At 45.4% G+C, this 25,751-nt stretch overlaps 1 protein-coding gene across 1 annotated transcript in view; it reads right to left on the reverse strand.

The window, feature by feature from the left end:
- Window positions 1-12,201, reverse strand: part of LOC135384751 (uncharacterized) — a 41,895-nt gene extending 29,694 nt beyond the window's left edge. Inside the window, exon 1 of the mRNA XM_064613940.1 lies at window positions 7,867-12,201. Coding sequence (XP_064470010.1) covers window positions 7,867-12,201 — 4,335 coding nt within the window. The remainder of the gene's footprint in view (window positions 1-7,866) is intronic.
- Window positions 12,202-25,751: the final 13,550 nt, after the last annotated feature.

A 25,751-nucleotide genomic window follows, 5' to 3' on the forward strand; every position in this document is an offset into this window, starting at 1 on the left:
ACAACTCTGTGCAACGCCTCTTTTTACCAACTTAGACTGGTTAGATGAAAACGGCAAGATAGGCTTGATGGACCTCTGTTGACACCGCCAACAGAGGTGCTCCTCCTTCATAATTAACAACAAGTCTAAATACTGCAGCCTGCCCTCATTCATCCGTTCCACCGTAAACTGAAGATCGGGAGCAGCACCCTCAAAAATACTCCGTACATTGTCAACAAGTCCCGTCCCCTCGTTTGCAACCACAAGGTAATCATCTACGTACCTAAAAATACGTGTAACAGGGACCTTTCTTTCCTTAAGGATACATTCAATTTTGGAATCCACCTCAGCCAAGTATAAACTGCTGAGAACTGGGGCAATCCTAGACCCAATACATACTCCCTTCTTTTGTCTGAAAGAACAGTTGTTATATTGTACCATGGTGGAACTAAGGTATTCCTTTAACAACCACAAAAACTGGGGTACAGTACACCCCGCAGCATTTTGAAACCTAACCAGCCCCACCCTGTCAATCCCCCTCTCAACAGCATCCACTATTCCCGACGTAGGAAGTGAGTAGAACAAGTCCACGATATCAAAAGATCACACCATCTTACCCTCCCCGCCCCCCTGCGATTTTAGCCACTCCACAACTTCATTTGAGTTTTGGAACGGGAAGTTTTGGAACGGGAAATCTGGGAAGCTTTTTTGATAGCAGAGGGGGGTGACAAGTGCGTCAGCAGCGCTTCCATTGGTTTGACAACGAAGGAAAGGGAATTCGTGAGCCCTTTTAAGGAACGGTGTTGTTGAAAAATAAATGTTGTTAGTGCGCTAACTGTGTGTCCGTTGTCCTCGTCTTTTTAGCGCTTTTATACTGCCATGCCTTACCAACAGGCCCAGTCTGAAGTTTTAAGTCCCTTGAGCCATTGAGTGCCTCAATTGAGTGATTTCTGGGCGTTGAAGCTTACATGTTTGTGTCGTCCCTAAGTGTGGTCTGCCTCGGCCAAATCTCGTTGTTTACGTCGTTAATAAGTTAACAACTGCAGAGATATTCAAAAGAAACATGTCGATGGTTATTAGCGTAACACGTCAGTCCTCAAAACTAAATGTCTAATGTCAGCTAAAGCCCAAGCAGTAATGGTGCCTTCCTTAGGAGACAGGCATCTGTAGGTGAGCATTATGTTCAAAGGAGGGTGTCTCAAGAGATGGCGTCAGCAACATGCGGAAGCCATCTTCTGCCTGTAGGAGGGTTTCACAAGGGAATGAAAAATGTTGATTACGCAAAAATGCCATTCAGTTAATAAGCTTTTCAATACACTGAAAACTGTGGGCTAAATATGGAGGTGATATGAAGTTTGTGTGAAGTATGCAAAAGTATGAATTATCGTAGCTCGAAGTAATCAGAGAACACATACATTAAAATGTAGCAGGTACCAGACAAGTTTTTGTCGGTTGTTTGAGGTTTATGTCTATCTTATTAACTGCCGTGAACTTGCCTGGGCTATGCTTGTATGGCATTAGCACCAGACATCATAAAACGCAATATATTTTCTCTTTCTTGTGCAGCGATGGCCCGCTTAAAGACATGTCCTGAAGCTCACTAACACAACTGTTACCTGATAGCCATAGTACTGTACATGTTCATTCCATTGCCCTTGGTGGTTTGTTTTTCTTTTTGTTTGCCTTTCTTTGCTGGGAATCGAAACCCGCCATGGCGCAACCTAACCTTTCCCTCCTATTTTTTACATATTACATAATAAAGATATCCCCCACACCCACCCTGGTGACCTTATACGACTAACCAATAGATGTCTGTGTTGTTCAGGCTGTGTGCTCTTCGAGTTTCCTCTACAATGTGAACGTTATAGCAGTGAGTGGGACCAGAATTCCTCAAAACCATGCTCTAAAGCACAGAAAAATCAACACTTTTCAACAAAAAATCTCATCGATTTAAAGCTTTCTGGCAGGTGTTTACAAAGCTTATAGGAAGACCATAAAGTTATAACTCTAGTGATATGGTGCTACCATAATTGATATGTTGTTTGTGCACAGCAAACTGAAATATTAAAAGGCCATTATTAGCGGGAAAACATGGGGAATACAGTTGTAATGTTTTTGTATTACACGGAATTAGGGACTTCACTGTTGCCGTCTAACTGCAATGACATGCATGAAGCCCAAGCAAGTAATTGATCCTGCAACATGTGGGGGTTTCGTGGAAACGACATTGCTGTGTGACATTGCAAGTATTACTCCAGTGACATGAATAAATAATCTCTTTTGTTTGCTTGTAATGATAAAAGAGGAGAAATTGAACATGTCTCCCAACTTGTTCTGCTGCTCCTAACATAATTTCTCCCCCCCCCCCCCACCCCAACACACACACACTCCCTAAAAATACTGCTCACGTGCTCTGCTCGCATGTTCGGTATTCGCTATGCACATGTTCGCTGTTCAGAAGTCCACTAGCCATATGTTCACTAGCAGTTCACTATTCACAATTATCCCAGGATCATGCACAGAGAATCCTAAGGTTGTATCCATCCAACAGCTCTGAACACAAGTGCCGCCAAGGCAGCATCCCTAGTGTTCGGTGCCCAAAGTCCCAACACCTTCACTATATTGAAGACACTGTTGTCTAGTCGAGCCCTTTTTGTTTCATAACCTGGCACCTGGCAGTGCATGTTACTGTTTTACAGAGCTGCAGTGCCTTTGCATTTGTGAGCTTCATGTTGTACTTAAAGCTCAAGTTATGTGCATACGTACATACAGCATGTGATGGTGTGGGTATGATCAAGATTGGGTCAAGTGGGTGCAAACACTGGCACTGTATTTTTTTAGTTAACCCACTCCCTTGCCTTGATCAGTAAATATGTAAACCTAGACACCTTCCCATCTTGATAAGTTAACAAGTTTCTAAGTTTGCTAGATACCCCCTTGTAGAAACCGTTGTATGACAGCTTTCCTAAATAATAAAAACAAGAGAAATGTGTCATGTGTTAGTTGCCAAAACAGAGGGCTCCCAGTAATACCCAACCAGCTGTGGCCCCAGCCAAAAATTAAAAGCAAGTTGTAGTCTCATGACCATGTCAAATACATCTTGTCACTATTCCTAACCAAAGTAATTTAGACATGTTGTTCTGGAGCTACAATTCTAGTTATGACAGGTAATGGTCAATGGTTGTATCCAATGAACAATTCCGTGGTGAATCTGGTATGTGAATGTGGTATGAGTAGGGTTCTTAGCTTTCGGGTTAAACCCGATTTTTCACAATAGTCCCCCCCGAACAAGTTTTCAAGAGTTCGGGTGAAACCCGATATCTACCCGAAATGCTCGGGTTCCTTCATCTTGTCGTTCTCGGTAAACCGTACGAAAAGTGAATCATAACATCAGCAAATTTTTTTTTTGATTGGATGTTAGCGCCGCGAAGCAACTGTGGCTATGAGCGACGTACAGAGATGAACAGACGGAGAGAGGATAGCAGGAAGGAGTGGGGGACAGGGGGGTACATCAGCAAAGACAGCTATTTGTGACAACCTATTTGTCCTCCTTCTATAATCCCCTCCTGCAGGAGTGAGAGACGAGCTTTTGTGGGGCTCGGGCAAGTGTTTTAATACGACAGACATTCACTGCCCCAGTTACGAGCGGAATATAAAGATTCTTGTTTCTCGTCCACGTGTAAAGCAGTGGCTTGTTTCATATAGCTTTCGTTTCACCCAAAAATGCCCCGATGACATATCAAATAGAGATCGTAGCGCCCGATTTCTCCCCGAATTCTCGTGTGTTAATAACGCCCGATTTTAACTCCCCGAATTTGAAAAATCATAAAACCCGAAAACAAAGAACCCTATGCATGAAGTATTGCATAGGTGACGGGTGAAACTGATGATCTTTCGTTCTGAGGTGATAACCACTATTGTCTCTTTGTCCATTACCATAAGCAGAGTCATGACAGTCATGAGCAGAGATGAGAGTTGACCATGAGACACAGAGACTATCATAGCCATGGGATACAGAGTGAAAAATAAAATCAGATAACATAATTTACACCACAAAAATGGCGATTTCAATATTGCTCATGGAACGTGCAATGGGGGCATTTGCTAAGTCACAAAGTTACAAAAGTAATGTCTTGCTCAGCTGCGTAGTAATGAACTAATCTAAAACAAGTAACATAACTAATACTTGCGTTCAGTTCGTGCAGTTCAAACGAGAAAACAAACATTTCAGGAATATATGTGTGACAAAGTTGGTCAGTTTTGGTTGGGTGATATTAAGTGAGACACAAATAGCTATACCTAAATGTTCCAACTCGAAGCATCCCTTCTCTCTGCAGAAAACAATGTGAATGCCATTCCTCATCATAAGATGACCAATGCAGTGATACTGACTTCATTATTGTTTTTGCTTTTACGCTGGTAGATTTTGTAGAAGTTAGTCTTGCTATTTTGGTGCACTTGCTATCTTTAGGTATGCATGTGTCCATTATGCATAATGTTTTCTCAAGTTCAGGCCACAGTTCCCTGTTAGCAGTCAGAAACACTGAATAAAAGACAAAATATAGCAATATAAAAACCTGTGTACATTCTCTGTCATACTGTGAACATTTATCCACAACATTTAGTAATGAAAGGCAAGTGTAATCGACTTTTTGCCAACATGTAACCACAAAAGTAAGCTGTATCAACACTATGGTCATAAAAGCTTATAAATATTGGTCATAAATATATGTGAAGTGCACTGAAATGCACCATAAATATAGCCTGATTACGTGTTATACCCGATGCCACCCCAGAGCCTGAAGAGTCCCTGTTGAACCAAGTATCGCCCTTGAATTAAATCACGTTTCAATCATGAAATAAACTGGGTGCACATTATTTGGATTTGACGCTCAAGACCACAACATGCAACTTTCTCTTCGAGAGAAAAAATGACAAAAGGAATATAACCTGAAAACGTCAGAACTCTAGTCACTATTAGTGACTCTAGTCGGAACTACACACACAGTCTTTGCGCACGCACTACGCACAGACTTCACTACGGCGCCTTTGCTTTTGCAGATTCACTTCAAACTTCTCTACACGCCGCAAGGATCCATTTTCTGTTTCTGTCCCACTTTCACATTCGAACATTTTCAACTTCCATGCCGTGTATTAATGGCAACGACCACCCAAATAGAAGCACAACATCGCTCTCATACACTGAAAACACCGGCTCCCTGCGGACTCACGCTTTCAAACACAAGGAGCATAAATGTTGGAAGAACTTGCGCGTTACTTAACGCGTAATCTCAAGGCACGTCAACCAGCAAGCCAAATCTATCTGCTTCTTTTCGTTCAACCCATCTGTCCCAACCCAACACCACAAAACGTAACACCGCCTACAGCCGCCATTATGTCAGCAGCAGCGTCTTGCGCCAACGCGACGCATCGGGTTTTCAGAGTTTTCTGCAGCCGCCGCCGCCGCCGCCGCTCTTCTGTATCGGTCAGGGTTTCGAAATACGCGACCGGGTCGGCTCCCGACCATGGTCCGGCATACGGTTTGCAACACGGGGATATTATTGGTCCGTTATCGGCAGCCTGTATCGTACCCCAACGATTTCCCGAGGTGCAGCCAATGCACACTTACGGGTACCTCCTACCCCCCAAACAAGAGTTAATTTGCGCGATTTTTAAAAACAAAATCAATATGTCATTGTAGAAAATTCTTTATTGCATCATAGTCACAAGATATATGGGTTCTTTAATGCATCACTTCACCAGCAATGAAAAAAAAAAGAGTGTTACATTGAAAGCAGTGTGACATAACCACCAGTCCCGCATATGTACTATTTACTTCACAAATATTCACTTAACACAGGTTATATGGAACAGAGAGAGAAGTTGGAACTCGTTGCAAGTTAAGTTAGACTGTTGAAAGATGGAAGTCACTGAAAAGGTTAGCCAGAACATAATTGTAGGCCGGTTCCACGTTAGCTCAGACAGGGAGGTCCCATGGACCTCCTGAATTTTCATGATTTTTTATATATATTTTGACGCTCATCGCAGATGATGATCAACATTGGTAAAATTAAGCATTCGAATACTTTCCGTGCAAAAAATCGAGAAATCCAGTCCTGAATTCGATTGTTGCAATTTTGCCTTGTTTGCACGTGTATACCTCCTGAGTTTTAAATGATATCGTAGTGCAATATTTTTGTGTTTTAGCATACCTACTTGCCAGCACTCCAAGCACAAATTTAGGCGCACAGGTGCAACACTGTATCGTATAAAAAGCGGCGAACATGCTCTGTCGCGCAGTTTTGTTCAAATTTCGACGCTTCTTGCTCTGGCTGTAAATATCTCCGACACGTTCGTACGCAGTGGGGCCGCGTTTTAACGCACTAATCAGCAGTATACGCCTTTGGACAAGAAGTTTTTGCGTTAGATGAAAGGCCTAACATCGGGACATATTCTGGCAAAATATATACATAAAGCAGCATCAAAAAATTTCACAACAGTATCTCTTAACACTCGGGAGGTACACGCATGCAAACAACGCAAAACTGAAACATCCGAATTCAGGGTCGGATTTTCTCGATTTTTTTGCACGAAACCTATTCGGCAAAAATGTTGATCATAATATACGATGAGTTTATAAATATAAAAAATACTGAAGACCCAGGAGGTCAATGGGACCTCCCTGCCTGAACTGACGTGAAACCGGCCCGTAAATAAATTGCAAACGCAGTTACACGTAATAAAACGTAATGAAAAGTTCCTAAGCTACTTTAGAAATCTAACAGGTCATCTTCAAGTTATTTTCTACTGAATATATATATATACTTTTCAGCTCTTGACCTGTCTATATGGTTAATTCAGACCTTGCCTTCACAATGGGCGTTTCAAGACGTTTCAAAATAGTCTTGATATACAAAAATGATATCAATATCTGCTATGACAAACGAAGCCTACAGATAGGCTCGTATCGTTGTTGAAGTAGTCCGCAGGGTTGTACGGTTGCGGATCCGACGCTACACCGACACGTTGCAAATGACGTCCACGGAGACTTGATGTGGAACACCAACTATATACATTTATTTACAAGTACATCTTAGTTACAAACGCTAGCCTGAGTGGCAGCGAAACCATCAGCAATCAACCCCAAGGATACTCGGGCGTGGCATTTTAACGGAAATGCCACCCTTTCTAAGCCAATCAGAAATTCACAAACTGACGTCAAGGGATGCACGTGCACAGCAGCTGATATGGAAACTTTCACTTTCAACAAGCTTTCTCCGAAAAGGGTAACAAAAGATCACCGGTCCGGTGACCCGCTTTCCACGACTGTCAGCCGGACGTCCCAAGGGTTTGAATGGGGTACAGGTTCCGAGCGACCTAGAAAGCGCTCTAATCCGCATTGAAAGGTCCAACAGCGAAGGTCGTCCCTCTAAGGTGCTTCCCTCGTGGCAGTCAACAGACAACAGTAAAAGTTAATTAACTGAAACACTTATGAGATTGCTCGGCTATTCGGCTAACACCTCCGCCACAACTGTGATGCATGTACTTCAACGTCATGCATCACATAACCAAAAGCAATACCGAGCAAGCATCAGGCTGAACGGGGCGATACGCGGACAAATATTAGCCGAGTTCTTAGCGCAGTGCACTCTTAGAAAAGTTCATGTCTTATACATATGTCCCGGGTTTTGGCCACAATTGGCAAAGTTCTTGCAAAGTTCTTCTGGTCGACACCTCCGCCACAAGATTGATCATGGCACCAGGAATACACAACAGTCACCAGAAGATGATTACACAGTATACAGACAGAGTGTCTCCTTTCGTCACGCACCCGCCAACACCATGACCGGATTTTCACCACACACAGCAACCTGACATTTAGCTAACCAGAGAGTGCTCATCAGCAGTGGTCAATCTCGAAAGGGCGTCAGCGTTACAATTCAGAGATCCCTTTTTATGTACAATGGTAATGTTGAATCGTTGCAACGCGAGGGCCCACCGCGTCAGTCTGGCACTATGTGGGGTGGTCAAGGTTAGGTACTTGAGTGGGTTGTGGTCCGTCACAACCTTGATAGTGGCACCAAAGAGCCAAGTTTCGAGTCGTTGCAATGACCATATGATAGCAAACGCTTCGCGCTCGATAGTTGCCCATCGTGTTTGAGCAGGCGTGAGCTTCCTACTTAGGAACGCTACAGGGCATTCCCTGCCGTTTTCATGTTCCTGTGCGAGACAAGCGCCAACTGCGGACCCTGACGCGTCAGTGGCTAAAATGTAATCTCTCGACGGGTCCGGAGCAAAAAGAGAGGGAGCGTTCGCTAAGGCTTCCTTAATTTCTTGAAAGGATCTGGTTGCCTCCTCACTCCACGGGAGCCTCTGTGGAGTGCGACGGTTCGTCATATTAGTGAGCGGAAGGACAATTTCCGAATAACGCGCCACATAATCACGGTAATAGTTGCATATCCCGAGGAAGCTTCGAAGTTGGCTCTTGGTCTCGGGGCGGGCGATATTTTCAACTGCCTTGATCCGTTCAGGATCCGGGGCGTGCGTACCAGATCCTACAATGTGCCCTAGGTAATGAACCCTGTTTTGGGCGAACTTACATTTCTTCAAGTTTACTGTCAAGCCCGCTGCTGCTACTGATCCCAACACTCTTGCCAGGTGTTCTAAGTGGTCCTCCCATGTAGCCGAATATATCGCAACGTCATCAATGTACGCACATGCGTATTCACCATGTGGTGCCATAATTTCGTTGATCGTTCTCTGAAAGGTCGATGCCGAATTTCTGAGGCCGTAAGGCATCACCTTCCAGGCGTACTGGCCATGGTGAGTGATAAACGATGTACACTGTTGCGACTCCTCATCCAACCTGATCTGCCAGTACCCTCTGAGCATATCGATTACTGTGATATATCTCGCACGAGCTACCTGGTACAGAATTTCTGTGCTCTGACTCATCGGAAACGCGTCAGGCTCCGTGATCGCGTTAAGCTTGCGATAGTCTAGACAGAGGCGCATGCCTCCATCTTTCTTGCTCACGCACACAATGGGATGCGCAAACTTGCTTTCTGTGGGGTAAATCAGTCCCCATTCCAATAATTCACTGATCTGTCGCTCTACTTCTTTGCGATAGGCCATTGGAATTTTGTAGGGATACACTCGTTGTGGTTCCTCGCCCGGTTTTATCCTTATCACATGTTTGCCCACCTTACATTCACCAGGCGTGTCCCTGAACACTTGCGGCATCGTTTTGATCAATGACAACAATTGTCCTCTCTGGCCAGGGCTTAGATGGTCCGCCTCCACTGAATTTATGAAGTTCCGCTCTCTCTTCTTCGTAGGTATCATCTCAACCTGTCCAAAATCTACATCATCCTCGAAAATTACTCCTACGGAGCTCACTCGGGCGTGATATGGTCTGAGCTTATTCGCGTGCACCGTCCTAAAGTTCTTGTCACTCAACCTGACCTGATAGGTGTACGGTCTTAGGCGTCGAATAACTGTAACTGGCCCTATCCACCTTGACAACAACTTCCCGGTGCCATCCCGTTCTAGAATAAGAACCTGGTCGTCTTCCTGAAACTGTTTCTCCCGCGATCTTAGGTTGTAGCGATTACAGTAGTTCTCTTGATTTGCACTGCCTGTTTCTCTCGCCCGTTCTTCCGCTTCGCAAAGTCTTTTCCTCAGGTCGCTCAGATATTCTACAGCAGACGTGCTTAGCCCATCAGGCACTGCCCATTCTCCTGACCACATTTTCTGCAAGATTGTTAGCGATCCAGTGGGCACTCTCCCATACATCATTTCGAAGGGTGTCTCCCCCGTAGTCGCATTTGGGACTTCGCGATATGCCCAGAGTAAGAAAGGAACATGTTTATCCCAGTTCCGCCCATGTTTTTCGACTGTGTGGTATAGCATTGACTTGAAGGTACCATTCCACCTCTCCACTAATCCATTACTCTGGGGGTGATCGGGTGTGGAGAAACGCGGCGTCGCGCCCATTCGTGCCAGAAATTCCCTAGTCAAATGAGAGGTAAAGTTCGTCCCTTGATCCGAGCATATAGTCTCCGGTACACCGAGACGCGAGAATATGTCTAACAGGGCTTCGCAGGTAGCCTTTGCCGTAAGGGCTCGCAAGCACACGACCTCAGTCCATCTCGTACATAAGTCAACCACACACAGCGCGTAGCGATGTCCACAGGCTGATGGAGGATTAACGGGACCTATACAGTCCATGTTAATAACTTGGAAGGGGGTACGTGGTCTAGCTATCGGTGCAATCGGTACTCTGTCTGTCATTCTTGTTGGCGCTTTAATTTGGCACTGGTGGCAACTCTGGCAATAGCGCTTCACGTCGTTGGTGATACCTGGCCAGTAAAATGAGCTCTTTATACGCTGCAGCGTCTTTCGCTCGCCTAGGTGCCCTGCCCAGTCCGAATCATGTGCCAGTCGTAGAACCTCACTACGTCTTTCTTTTGGGAGGACTAACTGCCTGCATTCGCGCCCATTTACGTAGTCACTATGAGATAACAGGCCGTCAACAACTATCATCCCGTGTTTTCCTGCTCTCGCTTGCTCCCATGCCTCTCTAAGACTCCCATCCTCACTCTGGCTATTCATAAAAATCTGCCGCGGGGAGTTGTTATCGCCTGCAGCAGGATCACATCCCTTATCGTGCCCTACACCTAACACAGTCGTTGACTCACAATGGTCCTCATTGTCAGCGTGCTCCTGAGCGTTCTGCGCTTCCTCCGGAGCGTCACCCTCATCTACCATTACTTTTGCACTTGCGCTAGACAACCCCTTGTACACATCTGGAGTGATTAGCGCATTCATTCTCTTAGCCATGCGGTCCACTAACGCGCACAAGAACACTGGGTCAGAGGGCTGTTCGGAAACATAGGGCGAGCTATCTGTCAATTTCAACGGAACGTACGCCAATTCCGCGACCACCTCATCTCCGAAGGCACTGACGAGCTTCATTGTTGATCCTGTTTTTACGTAGTTCGCAAGCATCGTCTTGCGGATAACTGTGATCTCGGCTCCTGAGTCTACGTACGCTTGAAAAGTAGCTTCACCATTTTTTACAGACACCTCATGCATATCCTGTAATTTAACTCTTACATCCCTTGGCATCTCTTGAGAGCTACTCTCTTCTAAGGGCAGCAGTACCCTAGCGACAATAACGACATTCTCGCTTTCACTCTCGCTGCTGCTTTCTTCAGATACAAGGCTCACTGCATTAATGCGCGCCGCGGAATCTCCAGCCTTCTTAGTACAGTGTTTGGCAATGTGGTCGAGCGATGAGCAGTTGTAACAACCTCTCCTCTTAGGCTTTGCACCCCCGTTCTCTATAACGCGAGCCTTTGCCTGGCCTTTTGGGAAGTTCCGTTCCACTGTGCTTTCTGTCCCGGTTACAGCTGCTGCTGCCGCCTTGCATCTAACGCTTTCGCGGAAGTTCTCTGCTAGTCTTGCTAGTTCATTGGGCTGAAGGAATTTCTCCTTTTCATTCAACGCGACGTAAGCCTTTGCGTCCGGCGATAGGCATTCCTTCATTCTGTCCGTGACCATCAATTGGATTAAGTCCTCAAAAGTAGTTACTTTACAACTATTCAAATAGTAGCGCAAGTAATTTTCTAGCCTTACTGCAAACTGCTCCCAGGTCTCCCTTTTGTCCGGTTTGGAGTTGACAAAAAGTCGTTTGTATTCCGCGGTAGACAGTCTTAGTCCTTCGAGGATTTTTGTCTTGAGCACTTTGTAGTCCGCGCGGTCAGCTGAATTAAGTCTCACCAGCAATGCTCTCGCCTTTTCGCTAAGCAATGGAAGTATCAGACCTGCTCGCCACGCACTAGGCACCTTATACGAGTCTAGCGTTGCTTCCACATCTTCAAACCAACCAGGGATAAGTGATTCCTGTGTCGGCATCGGCGACAACACGCCTTTTAGGAGGGAGGCAAATTTTAACATCCTATCCTCTTCCCCCATCACATATGTACCGGCCTCCGTAGGGGTCCCCGAGTTACTTGCACTTAGCAACCTTTGCGTTTCTAGCTCGATTTCTGCTAATCTGACTCTAAGCTCCAACCGCCTATATTCGGCGATAGACACAGACATTTCTGAATTGCTTTCACTACCATCCCTTTGTGGGGCCACTGCCAATGTGTCATCCCCCTCATCCTCACGATTCCCTGCGTCTCCCCTATCTCTTAATTTATACCCTCCGGTCATAGTGATAGGCAAAATACGCAACTGAAAAGACACTCACCGTTCACTGTGCTTTTCGGAACCTTGATGACGGGCGAAGATCACCTCCACACAGGACGTAGACTTTCTCGCTCAGAGTACTTGTCTTCGTCGCCGGGATGATTGACTTGATGCCTCGACGACGTTAACGCACTGCCACTCCTCCACAGGCATCAAACGCTAGCTGCCACTGTACTTGCCGTTGCCGTGTCTTGTTCTTCATTCGCAGAAAGTTGGCGTAGCATCCTGTCGACTGCGCCAGATAGGTTCGTATCGTTGTTGAAGTAGTCCGCAGGGTTGTACGGTTGCGGATCCGACGCTACACCGACACGTTGCAAATGACGTCCACGGAGACTTGATGTGGAACACCAACTATATACATTTATTTACAAGTACATCTTAGTTACAAACGCTAGCCTGAGTGGCAGCGAAACCATCAGCAATCAACCCCAAGGATACTCGGGCGTGGCATTTTAACGGAAATGCCACCCTTTCTAAGCCAATCAGAAATTCACAAACTGACGTCAAGGGATGCACGTGCACAGCAGCTGATATGGAAACTTTCACTTTCAACAAGCTTTCTCCGAAAAGGGTAACAAAAGATCACCGGTCCGGTGACCCGCTTTCCACGACTGCCAGCCGGACGTCCCAAGGGTTTGAATGGCGACCTAGGGTTTGAATGGCGATGGGCGACCTAGAAAGCGCTCTAATCCGCATTGAAAGGTCCAACAGCGAAGGTCGTCCCTCTAAGGTGCTTCCCTCGTGGCAGTCAACAGACAACAGTAAAAGTTAATTAACTGAAACACTTATGAGATTGCTCGGCTATTCGGCTAACACCTACATTTATAGGCTTCTTTAGGGAGGGATGTGATGATTTTGATCTCGTAATAAGGCACACAAAAAAGGAGCACAAAGCAAGTTTATGCTCTACGAGTTGTCCCCTACATAGATATCGTAGAACCATGCCAAGTTTTAATCCTGCTTCTCAATGCCCTCTATCATTATCAATACACTGCTTATCGTTAAGATGCGCGATACCCGAGCTTCCTAATGCTCGGCTAAAACATAATTTGTAACATTCACTGTGTAACAACGGGAGTTAGTCGCGCCGTGCACGTGCCATCTTTCATCTCAAGTCATGGGGGGAGGACATCGCCTGCGATGTTTGTAGACCAGAATCGAACAAAAGGTACTTTGAACTTTCTTCAAGATCCTTGACGAACTTAACCCCCCACCCCCGAAACAGGGAAAAAGGGAAAGGAACGAGCTCCTCAAGAACTTACTGGAGCTCAAAAGCAAAGAGCTATGCAAAAAGTTACTGAAAACAGCTAAGCCGAGTAGCCTAGGGGGGATATATATTTATTGAATGGAAAGGTCTGCCAGACCAAGGTCGGCATGCTATTCCATTAAAAAAAATCAAAAGAAAACGAAGAATAAATAGAAAGGAAAGGACGAATAGGAAAAGGTGAGTCTCCGTAAAAAGGAGGAAAAACAAAAACGAAAAGAAAGAAGGGAAAAGGAAAAAAAATAGCAACGAAGAAAGAAGAAAGCGAAAAAAAAAAAGAAGAAAGCCGAGTAGCCTAGTTACAGTATCGAGTTACTGGTAACGAGTTACGCCGAACAACATGGAACACGTGAACAACTTGAGAATCCGTACTACATGTGTCATGATAGTTCTATACCTTCTTTAAGAAAACAGAAGAAATATTTGCGCACCTTTGCTAATACGAGGGCAACATACACACAATTTGCGAACACCAATCTAAGAAAGAAGGTGTGAGAAGGTGGTAACTTCCTTAGTTACCTCCTAAGCCAACATAGCGTCTGATAAGGGGTGTGAAAAGGTGGTAAAAGAAATTATCATCGATCCAAATTGCAACAAAAAGGTGTACGCCCCCCTCGCTCACCGAATCAGAAGCGGTAACCCTATTATTCGTGGCAGAGAGTGAGGTAGCAGGTAGAACTTTTAGGCACAACATATGCGACAACTATTACCTCCGAAAAGGTCTAATTGCTCCACCCTTTTTTCTGAGAGTGCAGTATGGCACATGTAGTGTGTCTCGTACCCTTGTCTTTAGGAGGAATATTAACGTATCAAGAAGATGCCTTTTCTTATGGCTTTCTTGCTACGAAGGCCTCTTATTATGGATACCTGAAGTCCTTTTAAAAGAAAAACAACACGGCATACCAGATTGTATTCCTTTCAAGCAAGCATCACAGCGCGATAGGTTCATAGTGTTGTAACCGAAGTGCGGGGTGGATTCTGAAAGTGGAAGATAGCTTGAGGTCAGGGTTACACTGAGAAAAGTACATCACACCACAAGATGCACACGTTATTGAATACAGACCAAATAGCTAAACTTACAGTTTTCAGCATGACATTACAAGATCCGCTAGAAAAATCTTGACCATCATCACTGGCTCTGAGGCAGTGATCTGGTGGTGGGCACTTCGGTGATACCTTCATCAAGGCATTGATTTCTTTAAGCACGCTCTGGTAGTTGTCCAGCATGACATTATGAATGAAAGATCAGGATAGCTTTCATTCACTCACAGCTTCAAACAAATTGACATATCATGCGTCGATCACATTACGCAAACGGATTAAAGCGGAATAATTTATTCACTTCGGAGGTTCCCTTTCTTCTTTTCTTTTTATTTAGAATGACTACAAAAACGAACCTTGAGCTGAAGTCCTCTAGCATTCCAGTTTTCTACGCACGCAGGAGATGGAAAGCACAGCTGCAGCACGCAGTCGTCCTGAGAAATGGTTATATTTCATGCATACATACATTTCATAAATTTTTCATATATACGTACGATTCCACACTTTACTGAACCATATTTTCACCAAAACGGAGTCCATTATCCTAAAAGCAACGCATAAACCACAATGGATCACTGAAATCGAAACTATGCGATGCTAAGTTTCGAGAGCAGCCTTCTAGAACGGTGTCACTCATGTTGAAAAGCATCTATGAGTAACGTTTATCAATGCGAGGAATACCACAAAAAGAAATAGCACTTACCACTCGATGAATCGCTTAAAAATGTTGGAATTCCTCGAAAGTTTCGGGAGCACGGCCGGGTACAATCGTTTCTCGCAGCGAGAGCGACGGAGACTCCGAGAGTGCAAACACGGCTGGATGATCGAGGAACATCATTAGCCAGATTCGAAACTGTCGGTTACGTGATTGCATCACTCGGCGCCTGACAGTCTGGGAAGAGAAATCCGTTGCTGCACCCCTGTCATGTGACTGATTATCGTGAAGTGATCAGATCAGCATCGGGGAGCGATCCTATATTTTGGTCGCATGACCAAGGTCAGTCCAGATCGGGAAATGATCAGAGCAGCATCGGGGAGCGATCCTATATTATTGTTTACATGACCAAAAGGAGACCAGAGCGGGAAATGATCAGGGCACCATCGGGGGACTACCTTACCTTCTCTTATGTTCTACCTCCTCAGTTCCCACACCGCTGGGAACCAGTCGGGCACTATCGCCCGTTCAGGAGCCGAAGCCCCCATTGCGTTCCCATTCTTTTCCCGAGGGTTTGTGTTGCCTGGGTAGTGGCATCCCCATTTTAACCACATTTGGGTTTGCACACAGGTGACAACATGCTTTAGAAACTTTCCTTGCGACAGGAGGGGCATAACCTACTCGCACAACAGGTCCCCTTCGTAGACTACTTCCTGTACTCGAAGACGGGAGGGAAGTCCGCACAACCAACGCCACCTAGATAGAGAAAGCCTGCTTACTCGTCGACGTGACAGAGCAACTAAGAGTCAGCCAATCAGGATCGTGTTTTGAACGGCTGTAGCCAATCACGAACGTGCTTTCAGCTGTCGTAGCCATAGAGACACGCCACCGACAGATGCATCGGCAGCCACTGTCGTCTGCGAGAAGAGAGCGTCCCAGCGTACTAAATGCGAAAACAAAATAAAGCAAAACGGTCAACGGTCAACAACGGAAAACAAAACGGTCCCATATTTTTCTCAAGACTGAGTCCCTGGAAAGCGTGTTACACTTTTTGTCTGCAGGTTTAAATTTCCGAAGTTAGCTGCAATCATTTACGAGCACTTGAATTCGCAGGACGGCGAATCGCGGTAGTAGATGAGTTGTGACTTTATGCGTCCACGTAGAGAAAGGAGGGAGAGGAGGCATAAGCAGACCTTTTGTATCTAGGTGGCGTTGGCAGCGCCCGCTACCCACGTAACAACATGCCTATACCTGGAGCTCCACCCACTTTTTAAGCTCTCTAGCAAATCACGAGGCAAAATACAGTTCGCTATTAATCCCAGACTATCCAAGCTATAAATTATCTGTATACACTGGGTGCCGACATTTTCGGGAAACTGGATCGGATTGGATTGAATAGGATATTCCCTGACGACCAAGCAACATTATGGGTTTTGCGTCCACTTTTAAGCTCGCCATCTGGATGGAGAGGGGCATGTCGGGAAGACGCAGAATAGCAGAAGGCAGAAGTGCATGCTAGCAGAACTGATTGGTCGGTAGGACCGCTAGTTGTAACAGACTGCCTGTATTATACGTATTTTAACTATAAAACACCATATGATTGAATCGAGAATGGGCAAAGGTGCGTACATGAATAAAACTATGGCATAAAATGCAAATTTTTGGCAATCCATAGCGTTTTTCTCGCTATTTGCCTATGATTGCTGTCGTTACTAGGCCTAACAAGGACAATGAAACATGTTATTTTCAGGCAAACATCGACACTGGAGCGTAATTTAAAGGTGATTTGCAAGATAATTGCAACAGAATCTACACTTAGGGAATACAATTCATGTAATTTGTGAAAAATATTTGTCATGAAATCCTCGCTTCGCCGTTCCAAGCTACGCCGCCATTTTCGGGAAAATTTTGGTGTCATGGCGGCCAGCATTGAAAACAGCAGTCAATGAAAAACGCTGAATTTGATTGACAGGTCGAGCCTCTTTTTTAGGCTCCTCCTAATGGCCAGACACCCTTTGGCATACACGGCACTGACCCCTGCTACTTCTGCCCTTCTGCTAGTCTGCGTCTTCCAGACATGCCAGATGGCGCCGTTAAAAGTGGACGCAAAATCCATTATTTTGCTTGGTCGTCGGGGAGTATCCTATTCAATCCAATCCAATCCAGTTTCCCGAAAATGTCGGCATCCAGTGAATAGAGATAATTTATAGCTTGGATAGCCTGGGATTAATAGCGAACTGTATTTTGCCTTATGATTGGCCAGAGAGCTCAAAAAGTGGGTGGAGCTCCAGTTATAGCAGGTCCCATTAATGGCCAGACTCTCTTTGGCATACACGGCACTGCCGCTACCCAGAGCCGTTATAGGTGACCCGCTGATTGGCAAAATGGTCGCACGTTGGTGTTGCCGTCGTGTGACTTCGTTGTTTTTGCGTTTTGTGAGGTGAGGTCAGGGAAGTAGGGTAAGGTGGGGCAAGATGAGGCATAAATTTGCAATTGAATATATTTTTTTATATTTCGTGTTTAAAAAAAAAACTAGCCATGTAGGCACATTCTCAGAGGTCTAGAGCTCCTGACCCGTAAATGCAGAACGTACGTAGCTGATCTATAATAAGCACAGAACAAGAAATTCAAAAATGCAGATTATCTCATCTCAAGCAGCATACAATATTGGACCCATATTGGTTGAACGTTTGCGATACGGGTCCAATATGGGACCCGTTTTGCCAGGATTTCCCCCATATTGGCTCAAACCTTGCAATGTAGGCCGCATATTGCCAAGTTTGAACCAATATAGGGAAAATGTCGGCAATATGGCCCCATATTGCCCGCGTACACCCGATATTGACTGAAAATGCAGAAAATGGTACGTACCCGTATTGGTATACTTGTATCAAATACCCAAGCAGCACGGCAAGATTGGACTTTGAAGCGTGCGAAATTCCCAACTCAGTACGTCGTTACATCCAACAACTTCCCGCAGATGATACACATTGTTCGAAACAGTCAACATATGTGGCAATCCCACTGTAACATGCACTGCAGCTCAACAACTCAACTTTCCACTTGCTGCAAACCACAGGGGTGGCACTCAATGTATTGCTCCGCAGTCGAAAGCGTGCTATGCGAACGCAATGCATCCTGGACAGGTCCTGGTCAAACGTCACAGCAAACGTCGAGGCACACGTGACCTTAAAGATGGCGGCGCCCGTGACCGGCGGCAAAACCGTTTGTAAACAATGTGGTTGCTGTTGCTGTGGTTGCTGCGCGACGTTTTGGATATCTTTCGATCACGGTAATTATTTATCAGATAATCTCGCAGTAAAACCCACAATTTTGCACATATGGCCTCGTACTGTTTACGACTTCCAAAGATGTGATGACGACCGCGCGTTAAGACTCACCGAGCCAATGCGATGTACTTAAACTAAGGAGAAATGGGCTACCATGTTGCGGAAGAAGCACCGCATGGTTTACGCTGGCAAAATATGTTCATTTCTTGGCTTTATGATGCCGGAGATATGTCGTTAAGCGGCAAAACGAGATGTAAACAAAGTCACATGACCTCAAAATGACGTTTTCTATGATGTGCGACCAGGACAAGATGGCAGTTTTGCCAAAGGCACCCGCTTGAGGGTAGTTACAACAATGGCGGGTTTGTGTCACCCCTGTGCTGCAAACAGCCGCCATCTTGCTTCGGGATGCCAATCGGTCGAACCGATTGAGAGCGTGGTCGTTTGAGCGAAATCACGCGTCCTACAACTAATGCACATGCGCGACACTCGGATTGGACGTTTCATTCCGGCTAAAATGTCGCTGGTTTCTCTAATGACAACGGAACCGCGGCAGGTCAAGTAAAAACATAATGAAGGAAGGGATGTCTGTTCTGTAATGCTAGGTGCTTTCAAGTAACTGCAGGCAGTTTGAGTTGCTGAGGCGTATGTCCGTCGCGGTCACGAAAGTGTTTCGCTCCTTTGTACTCTAGGAGCGGGTTGGAAGTTTTTGGTTCATATACTCTTGCGATCTCAATGAATGCTTCTGAGGGATTTTTGGCAGTTCCGTGGGACTGCCTGGGTCCTTCAGCAAGACGGGCACGGTACCTGTTCTTCGTTCGAGATGCAGTGTTGTTTTGGTAACGCGGTGCAGCGTGGATCAATAGGATCTACAGAAATAAAAAAGGATTAGATTTAGAAGAGATGATATCAGTGGTAGATATATCGGACAATGATTTATTATTACGTGGACTCACCGTTGGCGTTATCACGAAAATATTGGCGCAATATGGGCAAAATGGGCTTACCAATATAGGCAGCCCATATTGGTCCCATATTGGCAGCCTATATTGGACCAATATTGGTAATCCTGGCGCCCACATGGGTCGAATAAAGCCCGTGGGCCCCTACACAACCCCCTTGGGTCCACCGCCCACACGATATGCAATAAAACCACAGAACCAGGTGATATTTTGCTCCACCGTCCTTTGCAAACAAGGCAGCGCAAGCCTGATGTGTCACTGGTCGTTCGGTTTTGCGCGCGCTTCTGCTTTGCTGGAAGTATCCTTGGAAACAGAAAAATTTGCTGGAAAATCCTTGGCAATATGCAAAAAACAAATATCTGAGGAAGAAGCATAAAGCCTCTTAATACAGTCAACCCTCGATTTATGAACACCCTCGGTTCCCGGAAAAAATCGTTAAGTTAATCGTTAATCGTTAATAAATCCGTTAAGTCAGTACTATCGGCTGACGAAACAGTATTTGTGAGTTGGGATTGTGTTTATAATGCAATATGTTGTGTAATTTTTCTTTCGACCAGGCCTTCTGCTATACACTTGGTCGTCCCTAATGCGTCCCCGGAAAACCCGTTTGTTCGGATTTCGAGGGGTTAAAAACCGAGGGTGCAATACCTGGAAAAACATTCGTCCGTTCCGGCATCATTCATAAGACCACGGAATAATCCCTTTGAACATTTTTGTTGACCTCGGAACCATCCGTTCATAAATTGAAAACGCTGGGCAGCTCCTAGTTGGTTCCCAGAAATTCCATTCATTATTCGGATATCGAGGTTCATAAAACGAGGGGAAAATGCATGTAAAAAGTTTGGTTCCTCGTGCTCCTGTTCATAAAACGAGGGAATTCATAAATCAAAGGTTCATAAATCGAGGGTTGACTGTAGTTGATATATCCGTTTCTCAATTACATCAAAGTTAAATTGCATTGAATTTAAATTGCATTAAATTGTCGCGTCTTGCCCCGTGCATATAATCGGATGCATTAATTTTTCTGTTCAACACCGGATAACCAAGAGCGCTCATATTTTGCATATATCTAGATGAATGATTAAACAAATAGGATGTGGATTTACATCATTTATTGACAGAATAAGCCTGCGAAACGGTGCTGCACAAATGACAAGAAAAAGAACTACAGAAAATCCCGCCTTTTTGGCGGGCCTTTACATTTTATGCAGAAGTAACCGATTTTTTTTTCTCTCTCTCTTCAATGAAGACAATTCTCACATGCAATAAAGCGAACATGCAGAGCCACCTATGAGTAAAGTTTCAAGCGCATTGAGCAACGCGTGTCTGAGACAGGCGGCGACGAGCGAAAAATGTCGCGTCTTGCCCATGTCTCATCTTGCCCCACCTTACCCTATCTGTATCGCAAATTAGGCTTTCCTTCGTATCTCCTTCCCGCAGTGACATCCATCATCGGAAACAGCCGTCAAAACAACGCATGTGATCGGCGGCTGTCAACGCACGTGGTGTTGTTTTGCCAATGACGGGTTGCTACATCTGGTGGACATCTCGTCAAGTACACTCTATGACGTAGAATCGTAGATTGTTTGTAAACAGGCAGTAATCTCGGTATATTCAACCGAGACAGCAACCTGCAACCTTCGGCTTCGGGCGAACAGGGTCCGAAGGGTATTTAAAGATGTTGTAGAAACCCTGTGCAAGACTGGAAGGCTGTAAAGCACAGTCGCCCTCACCAAAGCCGCGTGAACGGCTAGAAGGGAGCGTTGATCACAGCCCCAGCCTAAGCCAGAAAGATGTTGAATTGCAGGTTGTTCATGATGATTTGGTTTGGTGTAGGAAAAATAAAACGCAGCATATATGTGGCGCTCATGAAGACGGCCCGCTATTACAGTTCAGTTAAGTATGCAGTAAAGTATATAAAATAGTAATAAAGGAATAAATATCAAAAGAAAACAGTAGTCCCATGTCTCATGCGGCACATGGTTGTTAGAGTGAGGTGACAGTCACAGTGGATCAGCTAGATTAGTGTCAGTACAAAACTGCACGAACCGCCTGCAGCGCTTGGAAGTGTGTATATTGTTGTATGGGACGTCATTTGGTTTATTGATTAACGTTACTACACAGTAAATCATTTTACACCTTTATTTGCTCAAACAAGGTGTATTCTTATAAAAACACCCTTCTCTATTCCACAAAAAGTGCATTACTAAAGGTGTAATATCGACATACGCCACGTTTTATCCAATGTGGATCATTAAGGGTGTAAAATGGGGTGTTGAAACAGGTGTTTTCCGTCGAATGCACATTTTTTACACCCATTTGAATTGGGAATATGGTGTTAAAAATGGTGTTTTATTTCGTGAGAGAAAAATTATGCTGGTTTCACAGCAGCAATTATTTGCTGGCAAATAATTCCATCATAAAAGCTGTTTTCAATAGAATACTCCCATTTTAAGGGCGTTTTTGTTTTTAAACACCCATTATACCAGTGTTTAGGAATACACTTAACTAAAGGGTGTATTAGAAAACACCCATCATTTGAGTGTAAAGGCAACACCAAAAAGGTGTGCGCCATGGGGCAAGCCATTTACACCAAAAAAGTGTAAACAAGTTTACTGTGTACCGTCTCTCGTGGCATAGTGGTTAGGATGATCGCTCTCCACGGCAAGACAGGCAGGTGACACGGGTTCGAATCCTGTCACCGGCTGTGCTGTCCGAGGTTTTCCCTGGGTTTTCCGAAGACTTTCCAGACGAATGTCGGCACAATTCCGCCTGAAGTCGGCCCAGAACGCATACTAACCCCCTGTCCCCCACTCCTTCCTGCTGTCCTCTCTCCATCTGTCCACGTCTGTACGCCGCTCATAGCCACAGTTGCTTCGCGGCGCTAACACGGAATTTACAAAAGAAAAGATTAACGTGAGTAATACTTTACTGTGCACGGCGCTTTGACACGCAATACTGAAAGTCATGCTGGCAATACTAAAATAAATATTTTCTCGCAAGAAAGGCAAGACAACTTGTTAGTTGTCGGCCGGAACGTTGAGATGACGAAATCCCACAGAAAACGAAACACACTCACAAGGCAGCGGGTTTAAGCGTCGTACTAGCGCAGGTCGGACACTGCTGTTTTATTTTCTTCCTGAAAAATTTTGAGGTGCGCTCGTTCCTGAGCGCAATGCCCCCAACGGTCTTTACCCTTATGCTATATGCCTGCGATACACTTATCTGAAATATTCAGCTCGTGGCTTCTCCCTTTCGGTAGGGATGCGTGTTTTCGTATTTATAAAAAAAAATCAAAAGGAATACTCCGGCAGAATCTAAAGCAATTCTGATTTATCCGAAAAACTCCGCTTCTGGAGGTTCCAGCACACGAGTGATTACCAGGAAAAGCCATGCCCTGATGACTGGATGGCGGGTTTCGTCTCCTTTTCTGTCAAGACAGCCTCGCATCGCTAGCCTCCACTACAATGAGGAGGACTTAAGTCCACTGCACAAGCAGACTTTCACTTAAAGGGACTATGGCATCCGTCACGGTCGATTCCGAAACTATAGTGCTGTTTTACTCCTCGTTCGTCACAGATTAATAAGGCCGGAAATGTGACGCGAATAGTTTCTGTGCAATTTGATGTAATGCATTGCAAGAGCAAACGACGTACGTTGAGGGTATTCGGGAATTATCTCTCTCGAAAAAGGAGAAAACGTTACTTGGACAAGGCTTGGGAGCACCCTTTGACGTGGACAAGTCCAATTATGGGGCGGTCGGAGAGCCTTTGGCAACCAACCGGCGGACGGTTGGGACGGCGTCTGCAAGTCGCGGCTTCGCGGGCTTCCTGTGATTCATTGTGGAATGTGTCATTTCTGGGTTAGCGTCGGACGTGTTCGTGCAGCCAGGAGCGTAACACCTTGCTTCACGCGACATGGTCGCATCAGAGCTCCCACAGGTAAGCGAAAGTGGGCGTATTTACCGACTACTTTTCACTTAGTATATGATGGCGTTGTGAACGTGAAGAAGACGAGCTTAGAGACAATCGCCTGCGCTCCGTTCCCATTCGTGTGCCTGGCATATACGTCATCATGATGTTACTATCGCTGGGGATTGCTTAGTTGCAGAGGGAGCGCGTATCTTTAAAACTCGACTATTTAATATCTTACCTGTTTTCGGAAGAGAAACTTGCCCGACTAGACTGTGAAGCGGTGCCGAATATTACCGTATTGGAATTCTGCACGCGTTTCCGGACGCGATAGTCCGTCTAGCAATGCGTGCAGCACCTGTGTAACATGGGTAAACTCCACCTTTGCCTATACCCGACATTGGTGTCACTAAATAGGGTGCCCTGTTCGGTCACCCTACTCCATTTACCAGGCTGTTTAACGACCGCACCGAAAGTTTGCCTTTGTCCCCAGTCTGTTGTTCCGGGTTCCATGGAACGCGGAACACGCATTTACCCTTTGCGGTGCTGTTTGTGCACGTCGTTCTTTTACGTTATTTTGCGTCGTCGAACCAAGAACAACAATGGCCGCACACACGTGCTACCACAAGCGACAGTAGCAATTTGATCGAGAGGTACCTGGCGACAGAACGCACGCGTCACTAATCCGCGAAACCGACACCACCTATCTCTGTGCAGGCGGACATCATCTCATTTCTCTGTACATTATCCCTGCCCTCCCATTTGTTTCTGGCGTATCGTGACGTCAGACCATTGAGAACTTTTGTTGGCTTCCGAGGATCGTCTGGTACGGCGAGGGAGCAAGGCGAATGGTCCGTTGCTGTGTGTCAGGTGCCGGACGGGCGGCGCCAAATACAACCGAAAAGGAAGTCCGTAGACTGCCGTGACAAGCTCAAAGACGTTCTGCACTTAGACCAAGACTGCCCTAACACGTTCGTGTGTGCGTGCAGGTGGCGTTCAGTCGTCATGTGGTTACAATGATGGAGACTGGGTATCCAGACAGCCTTACCGTTAAAAGGGCTATGAGCTCTACCAAGCTAGCTCACCGACTGTGTCGGCTCCAAACGGCGATTTTAACTTGTTGGCTGTGATTCGATTTGTATCGATGAATCTGATAGGTCCGTATCTTCACCACATATAGCACGCTGCTAGGCAATCATATTCTCCAATGACAACGTTCTCACTCCTGATTGTTGATAACGGGAGGCGGAGCCTATTATGTACGCATTATGTACGGCATTATGGCTGCAAAATAGGCTCCACCTCCCGTTTCATTCGGGATGATGTTGGCTAGGAGCGTGCTATGTGGTGAAGTTCATTTTTAAGAGTGTAGAGAAGAACGTTATGTGTACCTCCACGCACTGATTTATCTAGACCCCCTACACCCCCTAACACACCCCAAATGTTCAGTCACACCCCCAAACTTTTTCACCTGTGTACCCCATACAGGGGGTATCATTGCATTTTCAGCTTTAGACACATGTCGGTAATGACGTATCTATAACGATGACTCCCCACCCCCAATTTTTTCCAACACCCGTCCATGCTTGGGATTCTGGATAAACCTCTGCCTCCGCGTTTGCGTCTTGGGTGCTACTAAACTAAAAAAGTTCGTCTTTGTATTAACGCTGCACACGTTATGCAGGAGAAGTACTGAACAATAAATTGTAAATAGAATTACGAAGCGTAGAAGAACAATATTACACCTATTATACTCGTAACTAAATATCTGCATGTAGGAGTTCTTTCCTCCTTTAATGTAGCCGCCAGGCTTTCAGGGTGGACGGACCCTTGTTCGAGCGGGACGTAGGCATGTGGTGATCCCCTATACATAAGCAGGACCTCGCATAATATTAAAAAGGTAGGGTCCATATTCAACGTGAAAGTGACATTTTCCGCTCAGCTCTAGCTACATGGGCTTTGCACGTTGGTTAGTCATGTAAAGCCACTAAACATCGTGAATCCTGCTGTCTTCGTGCGTTGTGAGCACACTTGCCCTTGCGTAGGTTTCTCTGCAGGACACAAACCATTACAAACAGCGGACGTTGTTTCCAACCTTGACATTATGCGCCTTTAAGTCATCTTCTGCAAACAATAGTTTTTCAAAACTGTTGTTCCGCGAGAACAGTTTGATTTTGATTGACTGAAAAATAAAAATTTGGTCAGACCCAACAAAGTCGGAACCGGCTACACCGGAGCACGTGCACAGAAAATATATTCCAATCTATTCAACCTCTACTTGTCTTCGCGCTTCTGTTAGTGTCTGGTCTCTGTTGTGAATTTGGTGCGCTGGCTTCTTGTATGCGAAATTGTTCAAACTAACCTCTTGTTGAACTAACCCAGTTCAACAAC

Source organism: Ornithodoros turicata, chromosome 2 (assembly GCF_037126465.1).
Source record: "Ornithodoros turicata isolate Travis chromosome 2, ASM3712646v1, whole genome shotgun sequence".
In the NCBI taxonomy this organism is placed as follows: domain Eukaryota; kingdom Metazoa; phylum Arthropoda; class Arachnida; order Ixodida; family Argasidae; genus Ornithodoros; species Ornithodoros turicata.